This window comes from Gymnoscopelus microlampas (genome assembly GCF_963454915.1).
Source record: "Gymnoscopelus microlampas genome assembly, chromosome: 3".
NCBI lineage: Eukaryota > Metazoa > Chordata > Actinopteri > Myctophiformes > Myctophidae > Gymnoscopelus > Gymnoscopelus microlampas.
The window spans coordinates 4,339,407-4,359,597 of record NC_139940.1 but is presented as its reverse complement, the minus strand read 5'-3'; the positions used below and the strand labels follow the sequence as shown (position 1 = coordinate 4,359,597).

General features: G+C 42.7%; 1 protein-coding gene across 5 annotated transcripts in view; it reads left to right on the top strand.

Annotated features, from left to right (window-relative positions):
- pbxip1b (pre-B-cell leukemia homeobox interacting protein 1b) overlaps positions 1-19,816 on the top strand; it is a 33,494-nt gene extending 13,678 nt beyond the window's left edge. For 2 of the 5 annotated variants that reach the window (XM_084053121.1, XM_084053122.1), the window contains exons 4-15: positions 32-93; positions 949-1,633; positions 4,263-4,526; positions 5,786-5,809; positions 6,960-7,015; positions 7,978-8,085; positions 10,224-10,317; positions 12,009-12,137; positions 12,908-13,816; positions 15,898-16,079; positions 16,942-17,242; positions 18,277-19,816. In XM_084053121.1, coding sequence (XP_083909247.1) covers positions 32-93; positions 949-1,633; positions 4,263-4,526; positions 5,786-5,809; positions 6,960-7,015; positions 7,978-8,085; positions 10,224-10,317; positions 12,009-12,137; positions 12,908-13,816; positions 15,898-16,079; positions 16,942-17,242; positions 18,277-18,284 — 2,822 coding nt within the window. In that variant the 3' untranslated portion in view covers positions 18,285-19,816. The remainder of the gene's footprint in view (positions 1-31; positions 94-948; positions 1,634-4,262; positions 4,527-5,785; positions 5,810-6,959; positions 7,016-7,977; positions 8,086-10,223; positions 10,318-12,008; positions 12,138-12,907; positions 13,817-15,897; positions 16,080-16,941; positions 17,243-18,276) is intronic. The other 3 variants (XM_084053123.1, XM_084053124.1, XM_084053125.1) reach the window with 3 other exon arrangements.
- The last annotated feature ends 375 nt before the right edge of the window (positions 19,817-20,191 follow it).

Below are 20,191 nucleotides of genomic sequence, written 5' to 3'. Positions count from 1 at the left end.
TGTGTGTGTGTGTGTGTGTGTGTGTGTGCAGGCTGTACATCGTCTATGGAGGGGTCAGTGATGACATCAGAGCTCCCTGTGGATGAGCGGCAGGTACTGACCTGAGATCTGCTGGATATCTCACACACACACACACACACACACACACACACACACACACACACACACACACACACCATGTATATACACTGCAGCTTTCCTCCTGTTCATATACTGTAGACATGTACATGGTGTATCCTTTTTCTATGTAAATCCTTCAAAATACTCCAAATCTCTTCGTCAAAAATAGCCGATCTACAACCTTGTAGATCGGCTATTTTTGGTGAATGTCCCCCACCCCTAGAATAGGGGGTTTGGGTTTAAGTAAACAGGCTTTTTGTCACTCATAATTCGATGGTGTTTCACTCCTCAAAACCATTTATTTTCTTTATGAAATCTTTGGTCTAAAGTAGGCTTAACACATCGGGTGCCAGAATTGTATTAAAACAGATTACGTTCGGTGCCAGAAATCTCACCGCTGCGCTGCGCTGTTTAAAGCTCTAGACTCCACGACGAGCAAATCCATGTAAACGATGCATGCGTGCACGGTGCACGATGGTCCTGGCTAACGCCTGGAACGATATGATCTATCACGCGAGTCACAATGGGGGAGGGATCACGCATCGAAAATTACTCGTTTTCCCCACCGGAAAAAGTTTTGGAGCTACAGAGGTTTTCATCAAGGAGATAGAACGGAAGCGGATGGGTTTTTTGGCACGGTGATCCATCTGTCCCTTCCTTCTCAGAATCACCTCGGGTGATTCTAGAGCTGTGCCAGCCCCTCCCGTGTGGGAAAAAGAAACGAAAAAAAGATTGAATAACACGTTTTTTACCGTGTTTGGCACCCGATGTGTTAAGACCTGCTGGTTGGTGAATGCAAACATCTAATGACCTGCTTCCTGTTCACAGGTGTCAGAAGACCGACCGGACCTAGGTGAACAACCTAGTCCTGACGCCATCCTCACCCCCACCCCTATTACTGAAGACCCCACCCCTATTACTGAAGACCCTGCCCCTATTACTGAAGACCACACCCCTATTACTGAAGACCCCACCCCTATTACTGAAGACCACACCCCTAGCACTGAAGACCACACCCCAAGCATTGAAGACCCCACCCTTAGCACTGATGACCCCAGTCCTATCACTGAAGACCACACCCCTATCAATGAAGACCACACCCCTATCACTGAAGACCCCAATGACGACCCCACCCCTGTTACTACTGACCCTACCCATATGACCCCTGACCCCCCCCACACCCTTGTCACCGATGACCCCCGCCCGCCCTCTTCCCTACACTTCCCCGGCCACTCCTCCGATGGCGACGCACACAGCCAATCGGAGGGCCTCCCCGAGGGCCGGGCCCCGCCCAGCCCCGAGCCCGACACGTTCTCCGACTCCTACACCCACATAAGCCCCTCCCCCGAGGAGCCCCCTGCCTCCATGCTGACGCCTGAGACTCTGGGAGGGGAGGAGCTTGCACAGGAAGGAGGAGCCACAGAGCACCAGCCACTAGAGGGGGAGGGGCTAGGGCAGGAAGAGGAGGAGTCAGAGCTGTCTCCGAGAGTGACTGACTTGGGGAAACAAGCAGGTGAGTTTGACAATTTTATTGAATCATGGTAAATTGTGTGTGTGTGTGTGTGTGTGTGTGTGTGTGTGTGTGTGTGTGTGTGTGTGTGTGTGTGTGTGTGTGTGTGTGTGTGTGTGTGTGTGTGTGTGTGTGTGTGTGTGTGTGTGTGTGTGTGTGTGAGATATTTTGTTGATTATTCTTATATGAACAGTATGAAAAAAGTAAGTTGAAAACTCTTGGAACATGTTTTTATTATGTTCTAATTAATAAAATGAATATATGTCTGTGCAGATAAAAAAAATGTGAGGGAAGGTAAACCACCAACATGTTAAACCTTCAATCTGGAATTTCTAGTTTCTATACTTTGACTTAAAGCTGCAATCCGGAACTTGAAGTTTTTTATGTATGGTAGAGTATATTAATACAATATAACTAGCACAACTACAGTGGTTGGAGGTGGTCTACTACATTGAGACAGTTGGACCCTGGTGTCAGCAAGTAGGACACTTACTGATTCCATCCATCTTCAAACACTTATCTGGAGTCGGTCGTGGGGCAACAGTTCCAACCATAGACGTAAAACTGTATGGACAAAGTGACGCCATTGGTTTCTACAGACCACAAATTAAGTCATTTTTTCAGAAATGTTCTATATTCGGTCCAAAATGCGAACTGAAATGAATTCTATTGGCTGCAACCGCAGCGAGGACGGGCCTTCACTTGGTAGAACCAGTAGAAACCCTTGAAACATACCCTACTTTATCATTAATTTAAAAATTAACCATAATTTACTAAACGCATACCATGATGATTTAAAAGAGACTTTGAACTAGCGATTGAAAACATAAATTGTTTATGAAAAGGTTTACTAAGGTAATAAAATCAATAATGTTCGCCCAAAACCTCATTGACTTGCATTGAGATTATAATGTATTGGGACCAGAGAAGGTGAAACAGTGCTGGGCCATTAATGGGAACAGCAGGCTGAACGAAAACCCGGAAGTGAATCTCACCTGGCCAAGTGGAGATTCCCTCTTGCGTGAGCGGTGTGTTTGGTCTCCCACATGGAAGACACATGTTAGAATCTCGGGTGTTACAGATGCAACATAAAACGTTCATATTGCAGCTTTAATTCATTATTAAATTCTAGTTAATGTGGATTTACCCTGATGGGAATGAACTGGTATTCAGAGAACTCAAACTGAACTTAACATTGTACATGATAAAGCATCACAGTATGAGTATGATATGTACATAACATGTATGTAATATCATTGATGCATTCTGTGTTTTATGTGTGAAGTGTACTTAGTGGACCAGCTGGTTCTGGACTTATACAGTATATCTGGACCAGGAACTGGACACTGTGTTTGGTTGGTATGACAGCATGATGCTGTTAGATACATAGAACTGCATGAGCTCTGGAACCTCTAACCAAGTAGATTCTACAAAACTATCTACAAAATTGTAGATCTACTATTATTGCCATTTTCTGGTTTTTATTTGAAGCCTTTTGGCAATGGGGAGCTGCAGCCAGAGGCTATGGCTATTTGGGGGTCCCTGGCTTTGGGAAGAACCCTGCTTTAACCTCCTAGTTATGGTGCTTTTCTTCCGCATGGTACCGGCTCGAATCGACTCGCCTTACTTAGTTTTCCACTGCGGATAGGATCTCCTCTGTGTAGCTGGCTGTCATAGCGATGTCAAACGCTGTGTATGAGTGTTAAAAATGCTAAAGCTAATGCTTCCTCGCAGTATTAGGGGAGTTTGTCGTGATGTAATGACGCTAGTCTGCGCGTCAACTTTTGGTATCGCCTTGCTTGGAACCTTGATGGATGTGATACCAAACAGGTATATCACTGTGGTCCAATCCAATGACGATGTGACTTCATGTGGCAAGAAAACCCTCTACTCGATTATTTGATTAACCCATTCAATCCGGGAACGCATCTCTGTCATTTTAGATATATTTGGCAATTCAAAAATAGCAGATATACAAGCTCATCGATTTTTTTGCTATTTTTGAAAAATCGTGAACATTTCTGCAGATCTTTGAATATATATTTTTTAAAGCGAACATTTGTCAAATATTTTGTTCCCAAAAGCAAAGATTTTAGTTAAAAATGTGTACTGAAAGATTTGCACAAATTTTCACGATTTTTGTAAAATAGCCAAAGAAATCTAAAATGACACATAATTTCGTCGACTACCTTTTTTTCACTGACGAAAACTAAATAAAAACTAAGCTACGATGACTAAAACTAAGACTAAATATATTGACAATTTCATCAACAACGAAAAACTAGACTAAAATGTCAGTGAGGGACTATAGTGGAGAAGAGATTCCAGTAGAACTGAAAGACAAGTCATTTTATGCTCGGCTGCGTGCATGTGTCGCGCTCCGAAAACAGACGATATACAAGCTTGTAGATCAGCTATTTTCCGCACACTGCTAAGTATAGATCAAGGATTGCGACGCCATCGTGGCTTGATAAAATACATTTTAGTTGACTAAATCGAATCTTATGATATTTTGTCAACTAAAAAGTTAGATATTTCAGATGACAAAAATATGCCTGAAACTAAATGGAATTTTATTTCAAAAGACAAAATAAAGATGTGCTGTCAACATTAACACTGCCCCCCCCCCCAGACCCCACCATGGATTCAGAGGGGTGGGAGGAGGAGAAGGGAGGCCAGGAGGAGAAGGAGGAGGACGACGCGGGGCTGAGGAAGAGGAGGACTCTTCTGACAACTCTGGAGCGCATCGGGAGGAGCGACGAGGAAGAGGACGCTGAGGAGGAGGAGGAGGAGGAGTCCCAGTCGCCCCACGGGGAGGAAGAGTTCAGCTTCTCTCTGAACAAGTGCATTCTGGGAGCCATCATCCTGCTCGGCATCGGCACCATCTTCTTCTCAGGTAGGCGTTGAGCACTGGAGCCCTGAGCCCTGGCATCCCTATGCTGGGGGGGGAGGGGGGGGGGGGGGCGTTTGCCGAAAATAGCCGATCTATGAAGAGCTTGTAGATCGGCTGTTTTCCCTGAAGAGATTTGGTGTTGACGGGAAATAATAATAAAAGAGTGCACCAAGTACAGAGCCCTAACGCCCTACTTGATCACACTTAGGGTTCCCCAATTAGTTTTCCCCAAGGGCCAAATTCTGTCTCGGGGTGCCGAGCTGAGGGCCGGTGCCCTCGCGCCCGCCCGAATTCAGCATGCGCGTTGCGGATTTTATTTTTGCGGTTTTGGGCGAAAATTTCGCGGTTTTGGGTGGATTTTGATTTCTGTTTTTGTCAACTTTATTTCGATTTTCTTTTTTTCCTCTAATCTAGCTAATTTGACAGTTATTTTAGGCCTGGGGTTCTTGTGTAGTGCTTTTTGGGGGGGTCTGTTATCATTTTTACACACAATTTGTAAGTGTGTGTGAATTTGATTATTATTTTTTTTTATTTTTTTCCAAAAAAAAAAAAAAAAAAAAAAAAAAAAAGAATTATGCCAGGAGTCGTCGCGGGCCGCAAGTGGCCCGCGGGCCGCCTATTGGGGAACCCTGCACTACAGCGTCACACAAAAGCATCAAAAGTAGCAGATCTACAAGCTCGAAACGCGGCGCGAAGCGACGCGTTTCGAGCTTGTAGATCTGCTACTTTTGATGCTTTTGAATTTGAATCCTGCAAAGTAACAGTTTTGGACACATGAGGTTTCCACCCGACAGAGACGATATGATAGAATTATACAGTGGTGGCGTACAAAAATAGCGAAAATAGCTGATCTACAAGCTCACAACGCGTCGTGATGCAACTTGTAGATCTGCTATTTTCACAATTTTTATTTTCTATAATTGTTCATTCATCATAATGGAGGCAATAGTGAAATAATATTATAGATTTTTAAGTCCTATCGCCCGGCCCAGCCCTAGCATGTCGTCATTACTGGGCCAAGCTTGTTACATGTTACAATGTTATATAGCCTAAAGAACACGTGTAATCCCATAGCCTGGAGGGACGAAATTACGTAGTTGTTGATGGATGCTTAGAAAATCCGAAAGATATTTGAGTACTAATGTTAGATTGTAGACGGGTTCTTGTTGGCAAGCGAGACTGTTGTATAAACGATAAATTAAGCTTAATTAATAAGTACTTGAAGGACTCTGAGACTGAGATGTGTTATATTATATCTACAGGCATCTTCGTTGACCTAGATGATGGTAGGTTGTGTGTGTGTGTGTGTGTGTGTGTGTGTGTGTGTGTGTGTGTGTGTGTGTGTGTGTGTGTGTTACAGGGCACGTGTATAATCATGGCAATTTATGTGTGTTTTGAGTGTGTGTGCATGAAAAGAACATTATTTTTGTTGTTTGCATTTGACACTTGCTTGCAATGGATCCTTCAAAGCACTGCACACTTTACTGTCATTTAGTGTGTATGAGGTAGATATCTGTGTGTGTGTGTGTGTGTGTGTGTGTGTGTGTGTGTGTGTGTGTGTGTGTGTGTGTGCGTGCGTGCGTGCGTGCGTGCGCGCGCGGGCCAAATGTCCCCACAAGTATTAGAAATTGCCATTGTCCCAGAGTAGACTTATTGTTTTATTATTTGTCACACTCAAAATGGCAAAAATAAAATTGCATTTATAAGGAAAAACTCCCGTCCTAAAAGTCTTATAGGTGTGTGTGTATATATATATATATATATATATATATATATATATATATATATATTAGTAATACAAACGTATGTGTTGTTTCAATTCATCTCATGGTTTTTCAGTTGTGCACCAAACTATGTAGCTTGTTTTGTGTGTTTTTGAGGCGTGTATTTATTCAGTGTTTATGTGTAAGTCAGTACATAATGTCACAACATTGTGTAATGAATTACCTACTTCTCATCTGTGCACTTGGGCATCATATAAAGCACATTGTATTTTAATGAACCATAACGGTGTTGTGTCATGTTTAGTCCATTCACTGTGACTGATGCTTTACTTGGCATTAATGATGACCTTTTCAAAAGCAGAGGAAGCAAATGCTTCTGTTTATTTCAGTACGCTATGAACATCTACTTGCAGTGACTTGAAACTGGCTTGAGAGAGCTCTTTTTTAAAGAGCACTTCTTAATCGTACAGTGATGTTTAGCCAACAACAACATTGACTTAAAAAAATCAGATGAGTGCTGTAACTTAATTTGAATGACCTTCTTTAAATCAAAACAAACCTAACATCTAAAAATGAAGACATTACTGAGGGAAATGGTCTGTTTACGTGTATACGATGGATGACCCCGTGAATAGACTTTTAATGTACACATTAAAATGTTCTATTATAAATAGTTGTGTTGATTGACACTATGTGAATGTTTTTTTTTCAGAGGCTGAATATGAAGCTTACAGGGAACTGAGAGACGCACAGATCCCAGTAAAACAGGTCAGTGTAATGTCTGTACAGTTCTGTATCTCTCCACACTAAGAAAAACCATTAGACTGCTAACCGTAGGTCAAGGTGAAATCCACGATGACATTTAAGGTGAACTTCGATCTCCGTGGAGACTTGACTATGGAGCAGCGGATAGAGCAACGTCTCCGGGGGGGAAAGTCCACCTTAAAAAGACGACACACAGAGAAATTGATGAGCATGGTGGTGGGGGAGATTAACCGTCTGTTATGAAATGTTAAAGGCTTTCTCTCTATCAATTACTCACCCTGTGAAGCCTTGAATTCATTGAGCAATTTAGTTTGTGTCGCATTCCTTCATGCCGAATGAAGAATCCCAAACATGTAGAAAACACTTGATGAACCGAAGAAAATAGGGGTCCAGGATTAAAGACGGCACAACTATATAAAAACAATCAGTTACTAAATTCTCAAACAACGGGCGCATGCCACATATAGGGTCTAATGCCTGACAGCGCGTCGCGGGTTCAACTCTGGTTCCCGACGACCTTTGCTGCATGTCTCTCCGCATCTCTCTCCCCGTTTCCTGTCTATCTCCTGTACTACCAATAAAGACAGAAAAAGACCCAAAAATATATTTTAAAAAAACTAAGAAAAAAACTCTCAAACAACTCTCAGTTAATCCAAGTGTCTTGTATCCAGTCATAGTATTGTTGCTACTTTATAAAGAGTGACGTTTCAGTGGAAATGCAGTGTTTTCAAACACTTGCGGTGCATAAACAAGGAACGCCGCTAAGCGTGCACGTGGGGTTCAGCACGAGCTCAATTCACACATGCACTCTTAAATTTGGGAATCCCTGCTCTAAACAGGCTGTCTACATCTTGTGTGTGTGTGTGTGTGTGTGTGTGTGTGTGTGTGTGTGTGTGTGTGTGTGTGTGTGTGTGTGTGTGTGTGTGTGTGTGTGTGTGTGTGTGTGTGTGTGTGTGTGTGTGTAGGAGTGGTCGAACACAGAGGGACATCCATCACTTGCAGACGATGCAGATCTTCTCAATAAGTTGGACAAAGGAACTGAGCCGACCTCTGACCTCCACGCTCAACTACAGGTACATGTCTGCTCTGTCTCACCTGAGGACGAGGATTAAAGTTCTCGGTCGGCCACCACTGATTTCACTCATTTGGATTCCATAGAAGCCAGCATGTCTTCTATGGAAGCTATGTTGCACAACGAAAATAGCCGATCTACAAGCTCTCAATGCGTCGCAGACGCATTGAGAGCTTGTAGATGGGCTGTTTTCCGTTATTATTGTAAGCATTTGTAGTGGTCAAACTAGAAATAATTCTTATGCTCAGAAGTATTTTTTTTATTTTTTTAACAAAGACGTTTATTTGCTTTTCTGCAGAGAAATTTCACATTGTACAATTATTATTTTTTCAGCAAATAAACTAAACTAAAAACACAAAAAGAAAAAGACAAAACAGAAAAACACAACAGAAAAGAAAAACAAACAGGACAATTCGGCAGACATACTAAGCAACAGATTACATCAGATTTAAATATCAGGACATTCACTTGGAGACCAAATATACCTAGTTATAACACAAAGATTATGATGAGACATACACGAAAACACAGACATATGCTTTCATATAGGCAGATTAAAGTACCCTATAACTGGGGCCCATTTTTTTTAGAAACACATCATACTTTATCTGGAGCTTGGCAGTCATTTTCAGAAGCATTTTCCATAAAATCTCAGATATGATTTCTTCACCTGGTAGTATGTAGAACATCAGGAACATTATTACTGAAACATCATACTGTGACATATTGTGTTGGTTGTTTAGGAAACGGCGCTAGTGTGTGTGTGTGTGGCGGACTCCTTTTCATACTGTTTCACTAATCACACATCAGGACTTGGTCATACAGTACAAACGATTTCAGTCGTGAGATTTCATTTTGCTTTAATCCATTTGAGGAAGAGGAGGATGAGTGTGTGAACATGAAGGGGATGGAAGGCTGATACCATGATCTCTCTCTCTCTCTCTCTCTCTCTCTCTCTCTCTCTCTCTCTCTCTGTGTGTCTGAATTTCTGTGTGTCTCTTTGTCTCTGCATGTATATGTGTGTGTGTGTGTGTGTGTGTGTGTGTGTGTGTGTGTGTGTGTGTGTGTGTGTGTGTGTGTGTGTGTGTGTGTGTGTGTGTGTGTGTGTGTGTGTGTGTGTGTGTGTGTGTGTGTGTGTGTGTGTGTGTGTGTGTGTGTGTGTGTCTGTCTCTTTGTCTCTGAATGTATGTGTGTCTCTGTGTCTCTGAATGTATATGTGTGTCTCTGTGTCTCTGAATGTATATGTGTGTCTCTGTGTCTCTGAATGTATATGTGTGTCTGTGTGTCTCTTTGTCTCTGCATGTATATGTGTGTCTGTGTGTCTCTGAATGTATATGTGTGTCTGTGTGTCTCTGAATGTATATGTGTGTCTCTGTGTCTCTGAATGTATATGTGTGTCTGTGTGTCTCTTTGTCTCTGAATGTAATGTGTGTCTGTGTGTCTCTTTGTCTCTGTGTCTCTGAATGTATATGTGTGTCTGTGTGTCTCTTATGTCTCTGAATGTATATGTGTGTCTGTGTGTCTCTTTGTCTCTGCATGTATATGTGTGTCTGTGTGTCTCTTTGTCTCTGAATGTATATGTGTGGCTCTGTGTCTCTGAATGTATATGTGTGTCTCTTTGTCTCTGCATGTATATGTGTGTCTGTGTGTCTCTTTGTCTCTGAATGTATATGTGTGTCTCTGTGTCTCTGAATGTATATGTGTGTCTCTTTGTCTCTGCATGTATATGTGTGTCTGTGTGTCTCTTTGTCTCTGAATGTATATGTGTGTCTCTGTGTCTCTGAATGTATATGTGTGTCTGTGTGTCTCTTTGTCTCTGAATGTATATGTGTGTCTGTGTGTCTCTTTGTCTCTGAATGTATATGTGTGTCTGTGTGTCTCTTTGTCTCTGAATGTATATTTGTGTCTCTGTGTGTCTGTGTCTTTGCGTGTCTGTATCTTTGTGTCTGAATTTCTGTGTGTCCCTTTGTCTCTGCATGTATATGTGCGTCTGTGTGTCTTTCTGTGTGTCTGTGTGTCTTTCTGTGTGTCTCTGTATGTGTGTCTGTGTTTCTCTCTGTCTGTCTGTCTGTCTGTCTGTCTGTCTGTCTGTCTGTTTGTCTCTCTCTCTCTTCTGTTCCGTTTTTCTCCTCTAATCAGGCGCAGAGAGAGGAGCTAAAAGTAGCCCAGGGCCAGGCGATGGAGGGAGCCAAGGAGCGCCTGCAGAGGGAGGTGGTGGAGGAGGAGGAAAACGGTAAGCTGAAGAGAGAGAGGATGAGGAGCGAGCTGGAGTCTGTGCCCGCCCTCCACAAAGACCTAGACACTCTCAGAGGAGAGAGAGACAGGCAGGAGAGAGAGAGAGAGAGAGAGAGAGAGAGAGAGAGAGAGAGAGAGAGAGAGAGGGGTGTGAACTAGAGCTTGAGCCCGACCGATAAAAACCTAGACCTAGACCACTGAGTACTGATGTTTTGACTGATATTTTGTCAAAAAGTTAAAAAACATAGTTTGAAAACATAGATTTGATAAAGTTTCTAATTGAGAACCTTTAACTTACAAACAAATAAATACATAACTTTTTGATCGCTAAAAAAATGTACTACAATATTATGGAAATAACATTTAACTTAAATTAAAGCATGAACAAGCAAATAATTAAATAAAAACTATACACATAAACTCAACTTTATTTTATTTAACCACTTAAGCTTTATTCAAAACTCTTTAAAACAAATAGCCAACCTACACGCGCCAAACATTGTGAGCTTGTAGATCTGCTATTTTTGAAACATTTTGAAAAAGTTTGAAACATTTTCAGCTTGAAAGAGACACAGGGATGCCAGGTTGAAATTGGTCGAAATTTGTGCAATTGCCTGTACCGATGCTGTCAAAAAAATGAAATAATAATAATGGGTCTAACGGGTCTTATTATGGCGTGGCTTCCCTGTGCTGTCTGGAGCCACATGGAATATCTGTATGGCTTTTGAACCAGCAAATGTCATAAACCACATTCCAAACATTTTCATTAGCCATGCTGGCCGGGTGGAAGGGACATGTGCCCGCTTGTAGCCAGTCTGTTTACTATGTGTTTACATTAGCCTAACATGCACATCATTGTCAAGTAGCTACTATGTCGTCTCTGTCGGGTGGAAACCTGACAGAGACGACAAATATGTCCAAAACTGTTACTTTTCAGGATTCAAATTTAAATTAAAAGATCTGCTACTTTTGATGCTTTTGTGTGAGGCTGTAGTATGATCAAGTAGGGCGTTAATTTACGAAAAAAACACAAAGTTAAAATATGGACATGAGAGGTTTCTACCCGACAACAACGATGTGTGATTTGGAAACGGTTGATGACGGCCTGCCAGCCCAGACGGCGAGCTCGTCGACAGGCGAGGCCATCGACTGCAGTTGAGCAAAATCCCCCATATTTGGACAAAATATGGGAGGAACATGCAGACAAACGATGTTCTAGAATCTAGACAGCCGACCCCTTCAGCGCCACGCCGTGAATTAGACATTCATTAATGGGATTCACTGTTAGTTGACTAGACCAGGGATCTTCAACGTTTTTCAGTCCAAGGACCCCTTAGATGAGAGAGAGATGAAGCAGGGACCCCCCCCCCCCAACACTACATATTATATAAAATGTTGTTGCAGATTAAACTACTCATAGATTTCATAGATAGCTTCATAGACTTGTTTGACAGCACTGTCAAAATGTAGCATTTTGTTGGATTCATGTGTAATAATAATAATAGTATTTTCAGACAGTTAACCACTTAAACCCTCAATACTTACTGCTCTACTCCCCCCTACACCAAACCTCTTTGCGAGGCGTTGTGAGCTTGTAGATCTGCTGTTTTTGGCTAATGTTCCCCTTAGAATATGGATGCTAGGGTTCAAGTGGTTAATGTACACATTTTTGTTTCCTATCACACAAAGATTTGCCCCCCGGTATTAACTCTGAGGACCCCCTGGGGGTCCCGGACCCCCAGTTGAAGACCCATGGACTAGACAGTTCATCGGCGACGTCGTCATCATCATCATCATCATCACCCTCAGCACATCCCTGTTTGTATTCCGTCTTCAGACCACGTGTTGCATGTCCTTCCTCCTCTCTGTCTCTCTGCTTTCCTTTCAAGAAATAACAGACTAAATATTAAACAAAAAGATAAATGTTACTTCTGTACCACTGAGACTATTTAAGGACCATAGCAGTGGACTGGCATGTTTAGTCCAGGGAGGTCAGGAGCTGTAAGAGGATGACAGAGTGTTCCCCCAACTTAATACGTCTTTATTTAGTGTTCTGTCTTTATTTGAGATATTGTTTGTTTAGATTTTTTCCATATTCAATAAATGTTACAGATGAATGTTAGTAAAACATCATTGAAAACCACTTCAAGCTCAAATTGAAGCACCTTTTCCTGGTGTATTGATGCCTTAATTTGAAGGACTTGCATTAGACTAATACAATAATTTCAGATTTTAGGCTTGTAGACAGTTTTTTTTTAGGAGGAGATGAACAGGGCTTATCTCTTTTTTTCCCTTCTTTAATTGTCTTTACTTTCAATCTTTACTTACTTTGTCGAGCGTCTGCATGAACACAATTGGCCCTCGTTTTGGGGGAAGAAAAATAAACAAAACTCTTGCTTTAAGGGCCTTTCACAGCCAGTGCTATAACTAATATGTTCACCAGTGTTGTTGTTAAAGTTGTGGTGTGGAGTCATTGTTAATAAAAACATCTGCATTTGTTTAATGTAAACATCTTTCTTTAATTGTGTTTCCATCCATTCTTATTCTTTTTATTGTGCTCATTTCACTGTGTTTCTGATTCTCCTCAGTAGCCGATGGAGCGCCTCCTCCACCTGACACTGAAGCTGCAGAGCCCCCTGCTGGCCACACAGGAGACAGCAGTCAGGAAGCACACAGCAGGAAAGCGGAGAAAGAGAAGAAACAGAAAGACAAAAAGAAAGACAAATACGACACGGGCGAGAAAGAGGGGAAGGAGAGAGAGAAGAAGGAGCGGAAGGAACGAGAGAAGACGGAGAAGCGCAAGGAGAAGACGGAGTGGAAAGAGAGGGAGAAGAGAAAGTACGAGGAGGAGGAGAGAGGGAAGGAAGGGAAAGAATGGCAGAGCAAGGAGGAGAAGAAGAAGCAAAAGAAGGAGTGGAAGGAGAAAGTGGAGTGGAAGAAACGAGACGACAAAGGGAAGCAGTGGAAGGGCGGGGAGGGAAAGAAAGAGTGGGAGGAAAAGAGGGATGAGAGAAAAGACAGGAAAAAGGACAAGCAGGAGAAATGGAGCAACAGCGGGAAGGAAGGGAGAGGAAAGGAGGAGTGGAAGGACGAGAAGAAAGGAAGGAAGGAGCACCAAGAGTGGAAGGGAGAGAGGGGTTGGAAGAAGGGAAGAGAGGAGGGCGGGAAGGGGAAAGAGGAGAAGAAACACTGGAAGAGCAGAAACGACCGAGACGAAGAGAAGGAGTGGAAGGAGACGAACGAGAAGAAACACGGAGGAGGAAAGGGAGAGTGGAAGAAAGAGGAGAGGAAGAAAGAAGAGTGGAAGAAAGATGGAGGACGCTTTGACAAAGACAAACACGACAAACATCACCATGACAACCGCCACGGTCACCACGATCACCGTGATGACCATCGCCACGACGACCAGCACGGTCACCGCGACGACCACCATGACCATCGCCACGACGACCACCACCACGGTCACCGTGATGACAACGTGTGGCATGCTGGCAAAGGTATACTGTATAGCATTGGTTCTCAAAGTGGGGTCCGGGGACCCCCAGGGGTACTTGAGGGGGTTCCAGGGGGTCCCCAGCTAAATGATGGACAGGAACGAAATGGACCCTTATGGGTCTGTAACTCTGAGAGTGTACAAATGGAACCAAATGGACCCGTTAGGGTCCATTTGGTTCCATTTGTACTCTCTCAGAGTAAAATTAACATTAGTTTTACAATGTGAATTGGGGTCCCAGAGGTATAAATGCCATTAAATGGGGGTCCGTAGCCTAATGCATGTTAAACTGAGGGTCCTTGAAATGAAAATGGTTGAGAATCACTGCTAGAGAGCCGTAAAAACCTTCTCTTATTGGGGTCCCTGGCTTATCTTTTCAAATGGGGGTCCACGGGGTAATAAGTGTCAATTAGGGGTCCTTGACATGAAAAAGTTTGGGAACCACTGCTGTATAGTTCAGATATTCTCAACGTTTTTAATTTCTAGGACCCCCAGTTTGATATTCTCTCACATTGAAACATTGAAACAAGAACCTGCGCTCCAGTGGATACAATGTAGTTTTCTTTAGTTACAATATTGAACCAATGAAAAGTACTAGAGCTTGTAACACAGTGGTTCTCAAACTTTTTCATGTGAAGGACCCCCAAATAGACACTTATTAGACCACGGACCCCCATTTGAAAAGATAAGCCAGGGACCCCCATAATAGAAGATTTTTACGGCTCTCTAGCAGTGATTTCAAACATTTTAATTTCAAGGACCCCCAGTTTGACATGCATTAGGGCTACGGACCCCCATTAAATGGCATGTATGTATGTCTCTGGGACCCCAATTCATATTGTAAAATCAATGTTAATTTAACATTGATGGAACCAAATGGACCCTAACGGTTCCATTTGCACACTCTCAGAGTTACAGACCCTAATGGTCCATTTGGTCCCATTTGGTCCCTGTCCATCATTTAGCTGGGGTCCCCCTGGAACCCCCTCAAGTACCCCTGGGGGGTACTTGATACCAGCTAGACGATGAGCCTCAGCATCTGTCTAAGCAACGTGCTATCTAAATGATATTATTATGTACATTTGATTTGAAGCTGTAGGATTCCATGTAATCATATGAACCTATAGCATTATGTCTACATAACATGCTATCTAAATCACATTATGTATTATTTGAAACTATTCACCTGTTTCCTAGGCTGTGTGTTTTCCACTTCCTGTCGATTTGATCCAATGAAATCCAATGAAACTGGTCAGATGACCAATGATATCCAATGAAATCGACAGGAAGTGGAAAACACACAGCCTATAGGAAACAGGTGAATAGGATAACCAGGAATTCAATGAACCTAGCATCTGTCTCAACCAGTGGTTTCCAAAACCTTTGAGCTCAAGACCCCAAAAAAGAACTTGGAAGTTTGCCCCAAACCCAAACTAGTGAAAATAGCAGATCTACAAGCTCACAACGCATCGCTTCGCGCCGTGCTGTGAGCTTGCAGATCTGCTATTTTCACTAGTGTATATATACTTGTGTGATTTGAGTTGTGATTTGCTTGGGAAACGGTGGTCTAAACAACATGCTATCTAAATAAAGGGAATTAAAGGGAAACTTCACCGATTTTCAACCTACAGTATCTTCATATAATTGGTCCTCACTAATACTCATGATAAAATGGTACCATTTTTTTCTACTTGGTCTGTGTCTCATAGGAGGGCTGTGGACAGTCCAGAAACCCGTCTACCAGTGACATCATCGTTAGGCATGATTTCTTTTCCCAACAAGATTTCACATTTCTTATTTAGATTTTTATTAACACGAGAACAATGGCTTCTTTTATTGCATAGCAACTTTCCAGGAATAGAAAGCCTGCAGTTTCTATTAGCTTGGATTCCCCATTGATGATGTCACTGGTGACATGTTTCTGAACTGTCCACAGCCCTCCTCTGAGACACAGAGTAGAAAAAAATTGTACCATTTTATCAAGAGTATTAGTGAGGACCAATTATATGAAGATAGGTTGAAAATTGGTGAAGTTTTCCTTTAACATTAGTGGTTTGTGGTGCTTCTTCCCCCCTCCTCCACCAGGAGGCAGTAGCAGGCAGTCCCGGCCCTCCATGGAGCATCCTGGCTACTGGCTCCACCAGAGACACAAGCTGCAGAGGAATGTCAGCCCTCCACAGCTCCGCTGTGACTCCCAGGAGACCTGTGCCCAGGCCCAGGGCCTGCTGCAGCCCGTCGACAAGGACCAGTTCCAGGCCGTCCTGCAGGTATAGGTATAACCGACGGACCTGGGGTTCAAACCTGGGTCTCCTCTGCCGGGAAAGGGACACTGAAGCCAAATATCTTATCCACTAGCCCAGTGATCTCTCAAGAACAGATTCTACTAGATTCGGTAGCCGTGTTGACAACCCGACCCGTGCACATTGGCTACAAGTGGGCGTGCCATCAGATCAGGAAGCAGGCCGCGCTTTACCTAATCAAATGTAGTGGGCGGGATTTACGTGTGTGCCGCTCGTTCCCCACTGGAAACAAACCGAAAGTCATTTAACAATAGCGTCCTCGAAGCCGACAAAACCACGGAAAGTTAGTAACATTTTAAATTGCTCTTTCATCATAGAAACAAGTGGGCTTATAACCAAAACCATCCATGTTCTTTGGAAGAAATTGTGTTAGTGTTCCGTGGAGAAATATTGTTAGTGGGAATGAAAACATAGTCGTGAAAGGCTGAAGGCCTCGGTTTCCCTGAGCACGGGTCGTCCAGCGGCGCCTTTGATACACTTTGTCATCGATATGTGTTTATAATGTGTTTATAGCCATGTGTCACGTGAAGCTTGACCAATCACTTTGTTGACGGGTCTGACCAATCAGAGCGTTGACGGGTCTGACCAATCAGAGCGTTGACGGGTCTGACCAATCAGAGCGTTGACGGTGAACACGGACAAAGTCAGGTATGGAGTCGGGTCTGACCAATCAGAGTGTTGTAGATCGGCATTGTAGATGAGGCATTTTGAGCATTGTAGATGAGGCATGAAAATAGTACAAAAAAAGTACAGTAGTCGAGTACATGTACTTAGTTACTTCCCACCACTGCTAAACTGTCATGGCCGTCACCTCCCCTTATCCCTGCAGGTCTACCTGGCCAAGGCGGAGGCGGCGGGCGTGGAGGCCTCCAGGACGGAGGAGCTCCGGAAGCTGGCGTCCGAGTTCTTCCCGGACGGCGTCTTCGCCCACAACCTGATGAGCTTCCGGGACTTCACCGAGGACGTGGCGGACATCCTGGAGGACATGGTGGAGGAGGAGGAGGAGGAGGAGGAGAAAGGGGAGGAGGAGGAGGAGGATTCGGCCCTGGAGCAGGAGATGGACGGATTCGAGGAAGAAGTGATGCAGAAGTTTGGGGTGGTGGCGGCGACGGGGAAGGAAGGCTGGAAGGGTAAGAGAGGAGAGGGGAAGATGGAGAGAGGGCGTGGCTGAGCGATGGATGGAACGGAACGAGAGAAGAAGGAGTGATGGAAACTGATGACATTGTGGACCTCACACACGCATCCCTTTGCTTTTTTTTCTCCATCTCTACGTCTCGGGCTTCTTCGTTTTAATTTAGCTGGTCTTAAGATGTGTCTTCAGTGTGTAGCTGAAAGGTGTCTATAGAGCAGTGGTTCTCAAAGTGCGGTCCAGGGACCCTCAGGGTTCCAAACGGACTCTTACAAGTCTGGTCCAGCGGGTCCCAAGCAAAATGATTGATAGTTAGAAACCAAATGTGACCCTTACAGGTCTGTAACTCTGAGAGTGTGCAAATGGAACCAAATGGACCCTTACGGGTCCATTTGGTTCCATTTGCACACACTCAGAGTCATGGGGGGGTCCATTTTAAGAAATTGAAAACCACTGATTGAAAACCACTGGTCCGACCATTTGTTATGGTTTTACTCTTATTTCCTGTTGCTCAAAGTCTTGTTTTTCTCAGTTTCGTCTTAAACTTGTTCATGTTGATGTTTCAATTCTTCTTTAGTTGTCCAGTGGTCCTCTGTGTGTCTCGCCTGTACAGTGTTCTAAACACATGTAAAACCACGTCCTGCGCACATTCTACTGTATCTGGCGTTGTTCTGAGAAAGGTTCGGTCAAGTTGTTGAGGGGAGCAGAGAGATGATGATGATGAAGATGATGTCGGAAAGAAAAGTCTAGTGAAATGTACTATAATTTACAACGCGTTGTAATGTTCAGTCTTTTCAACTGCATCTAACAGTGACCGTCCCACTAAACATCAAGACACTTGAATTGTTTTCCATTTTCAGCCTATGTTCACATAATTGGTCCTGATTAATTATCATTATAAAATGGCTACATTTCTACTTAGTGGGCAGTTCTGAAACCTGCCTACCAGTGAGATCATCGGTAGGCTGGTGTTGTCATTTCAAACATTGAATTATTGTGTTTTAATTAATTTAAGTACAATGGCTTCTATTTCAGAATGCTAACTGTCCAGCGAAGAGAAAGGCTGAACTGACCATAGCCCACCAATCAGACGCAGAGTGAGTAGATGGACATGGTGCCCTTTTGTAATGAGCATTAGTGAGGACCAATTTTATGAAGACATGGTTGAAAATGGCTGCAGTGCTCCTTGAATGTCCTACCCAGGGTTTAAAACCTGGGTCCCCCCCTTTGTAAGTGCCAACATTTCTACTGTCAAGCTATAAAGGAACGCCCGTTTTGGGCAGAGTGCATTTCGACCACCTCTTTTCAGCCAGTAGGTGTCCTACCCAACTAATTTGTTCCTACCCTACTGCAACAATTTTGTATGTAAATGTTTCAATAGAAGAGCAGGTAGACAGACTGCAACCATGTGACATACTCTATCATACTGATTGGTCAAAAAATTTTAAGTGGAAAAAGTTATCGATTTCAGCTTTAAATGTTTAGGTTGATCTATTCTAAAGGGACATTTCACCCACAGCCTGTAACCCAGCCTTTAATGTTGTTGATATCCTCTACAGTGTGTAGTTCAGTAGGGAGGCTGTCTCCTTTTGTTTCCATTAGAATTGCACAAAAAAAAGAAGCGTGGGTGGCTGTAATTTACTGATTCACCTATAATATAAAACAATTTAATTTAAAACCTTCTTCCCAGGAGGGTCCATGCTGATTTCCTTTGGGGGGATTCTTTATTATTGATCCCAGGCTCCAAGAGAGCGAGCAGTCCTTTCACTAAAACCTTTAGTTTGTCTAGCCTAGCGTCTCGCTCCACATCCAGACTTGTAAGTTGAAGCATCGTTGTGGAAGAAGCAACTAAGTAACTACTTATGTTTACATTTTAAAACTAGTAACCACATTAACCCTGTTGTCCCTATTTTGGGGCAAAATGTTTATTCTTTTTCCCCCCAATTTATTTTTTTAAATAAAGAAATAATTTGTAAATAGCAGAAATAACAGATCTAGCTTGTAGATCTGCTATGTTTGCTATTCGTTGCATAGGGCTTAAGTGGTTAACTCATTTATCCTTAAAAGCTTTGATTAGAAAATAAGCTGTGCAGTGTTCCTGCTGGAAGGAAAAGATGTAGTGAATGTGCTGTTTGAAATTAGAAAGAAAAGTCCAGAATGAATGTTTTGACATATGTACATATTGCACTAAATTACTACACTATTGTTTAAAAAGATACACAGAACATAATTATAGAAATATTTGTTGGTACATTAAAAAGTTCTACATTGTTGATGTAGTTTATTTTGTCATTTCAGGTACAGGGCTAATTTTTTATTATGCACTAAAATGTTTTTGTTTGTCTTTATATGAAGCTGTATGCTCCTTGTGGCACTTTCATATTACTTAAAATAAAAAAGCACACATACTGTATGCTGGATCGCATTTACAGGCTAACGTTGTAAACGTTTATTATTTAAGAAGCCATAGTAAGTCAGACATTTCAGTGTCATGGCAATGTAGAACACGGCAATATGTTTTAAGATGTTCAATTGTGGTTATTGTTACAAATGCGTAATAAACTCAGTCTGTCCCCAAGACAAAATACTGTTATGTTGTCTGTTCACTCAACTGTGAGTATAGTAACTGCCTGTTCAAAACACATGTTGAAGAGTTTTGAACATCATTGTTTAATGTTTGTGCATGTTTTTGTAAAGTTGATGTCAGTGATTTAATTGCATCAGCAGAAACCTAAACTACTGTAGTCTACACAAACGCCCTCCCACCCTATAGTTGAGCGGAGTCCCTCAGGGCTCTACTAGCGTATTTTCTGTTATTGTGGGAAAAGCAGAAAATAGCCGATCGACAAGCTCACAACGCGTCGCAACTTGTCGATCGTCTATTTTTATGCATTGTTACACGTTTAGCTCATACAGTAGATCAGCTATTTGATGTACAAATACATAGGAC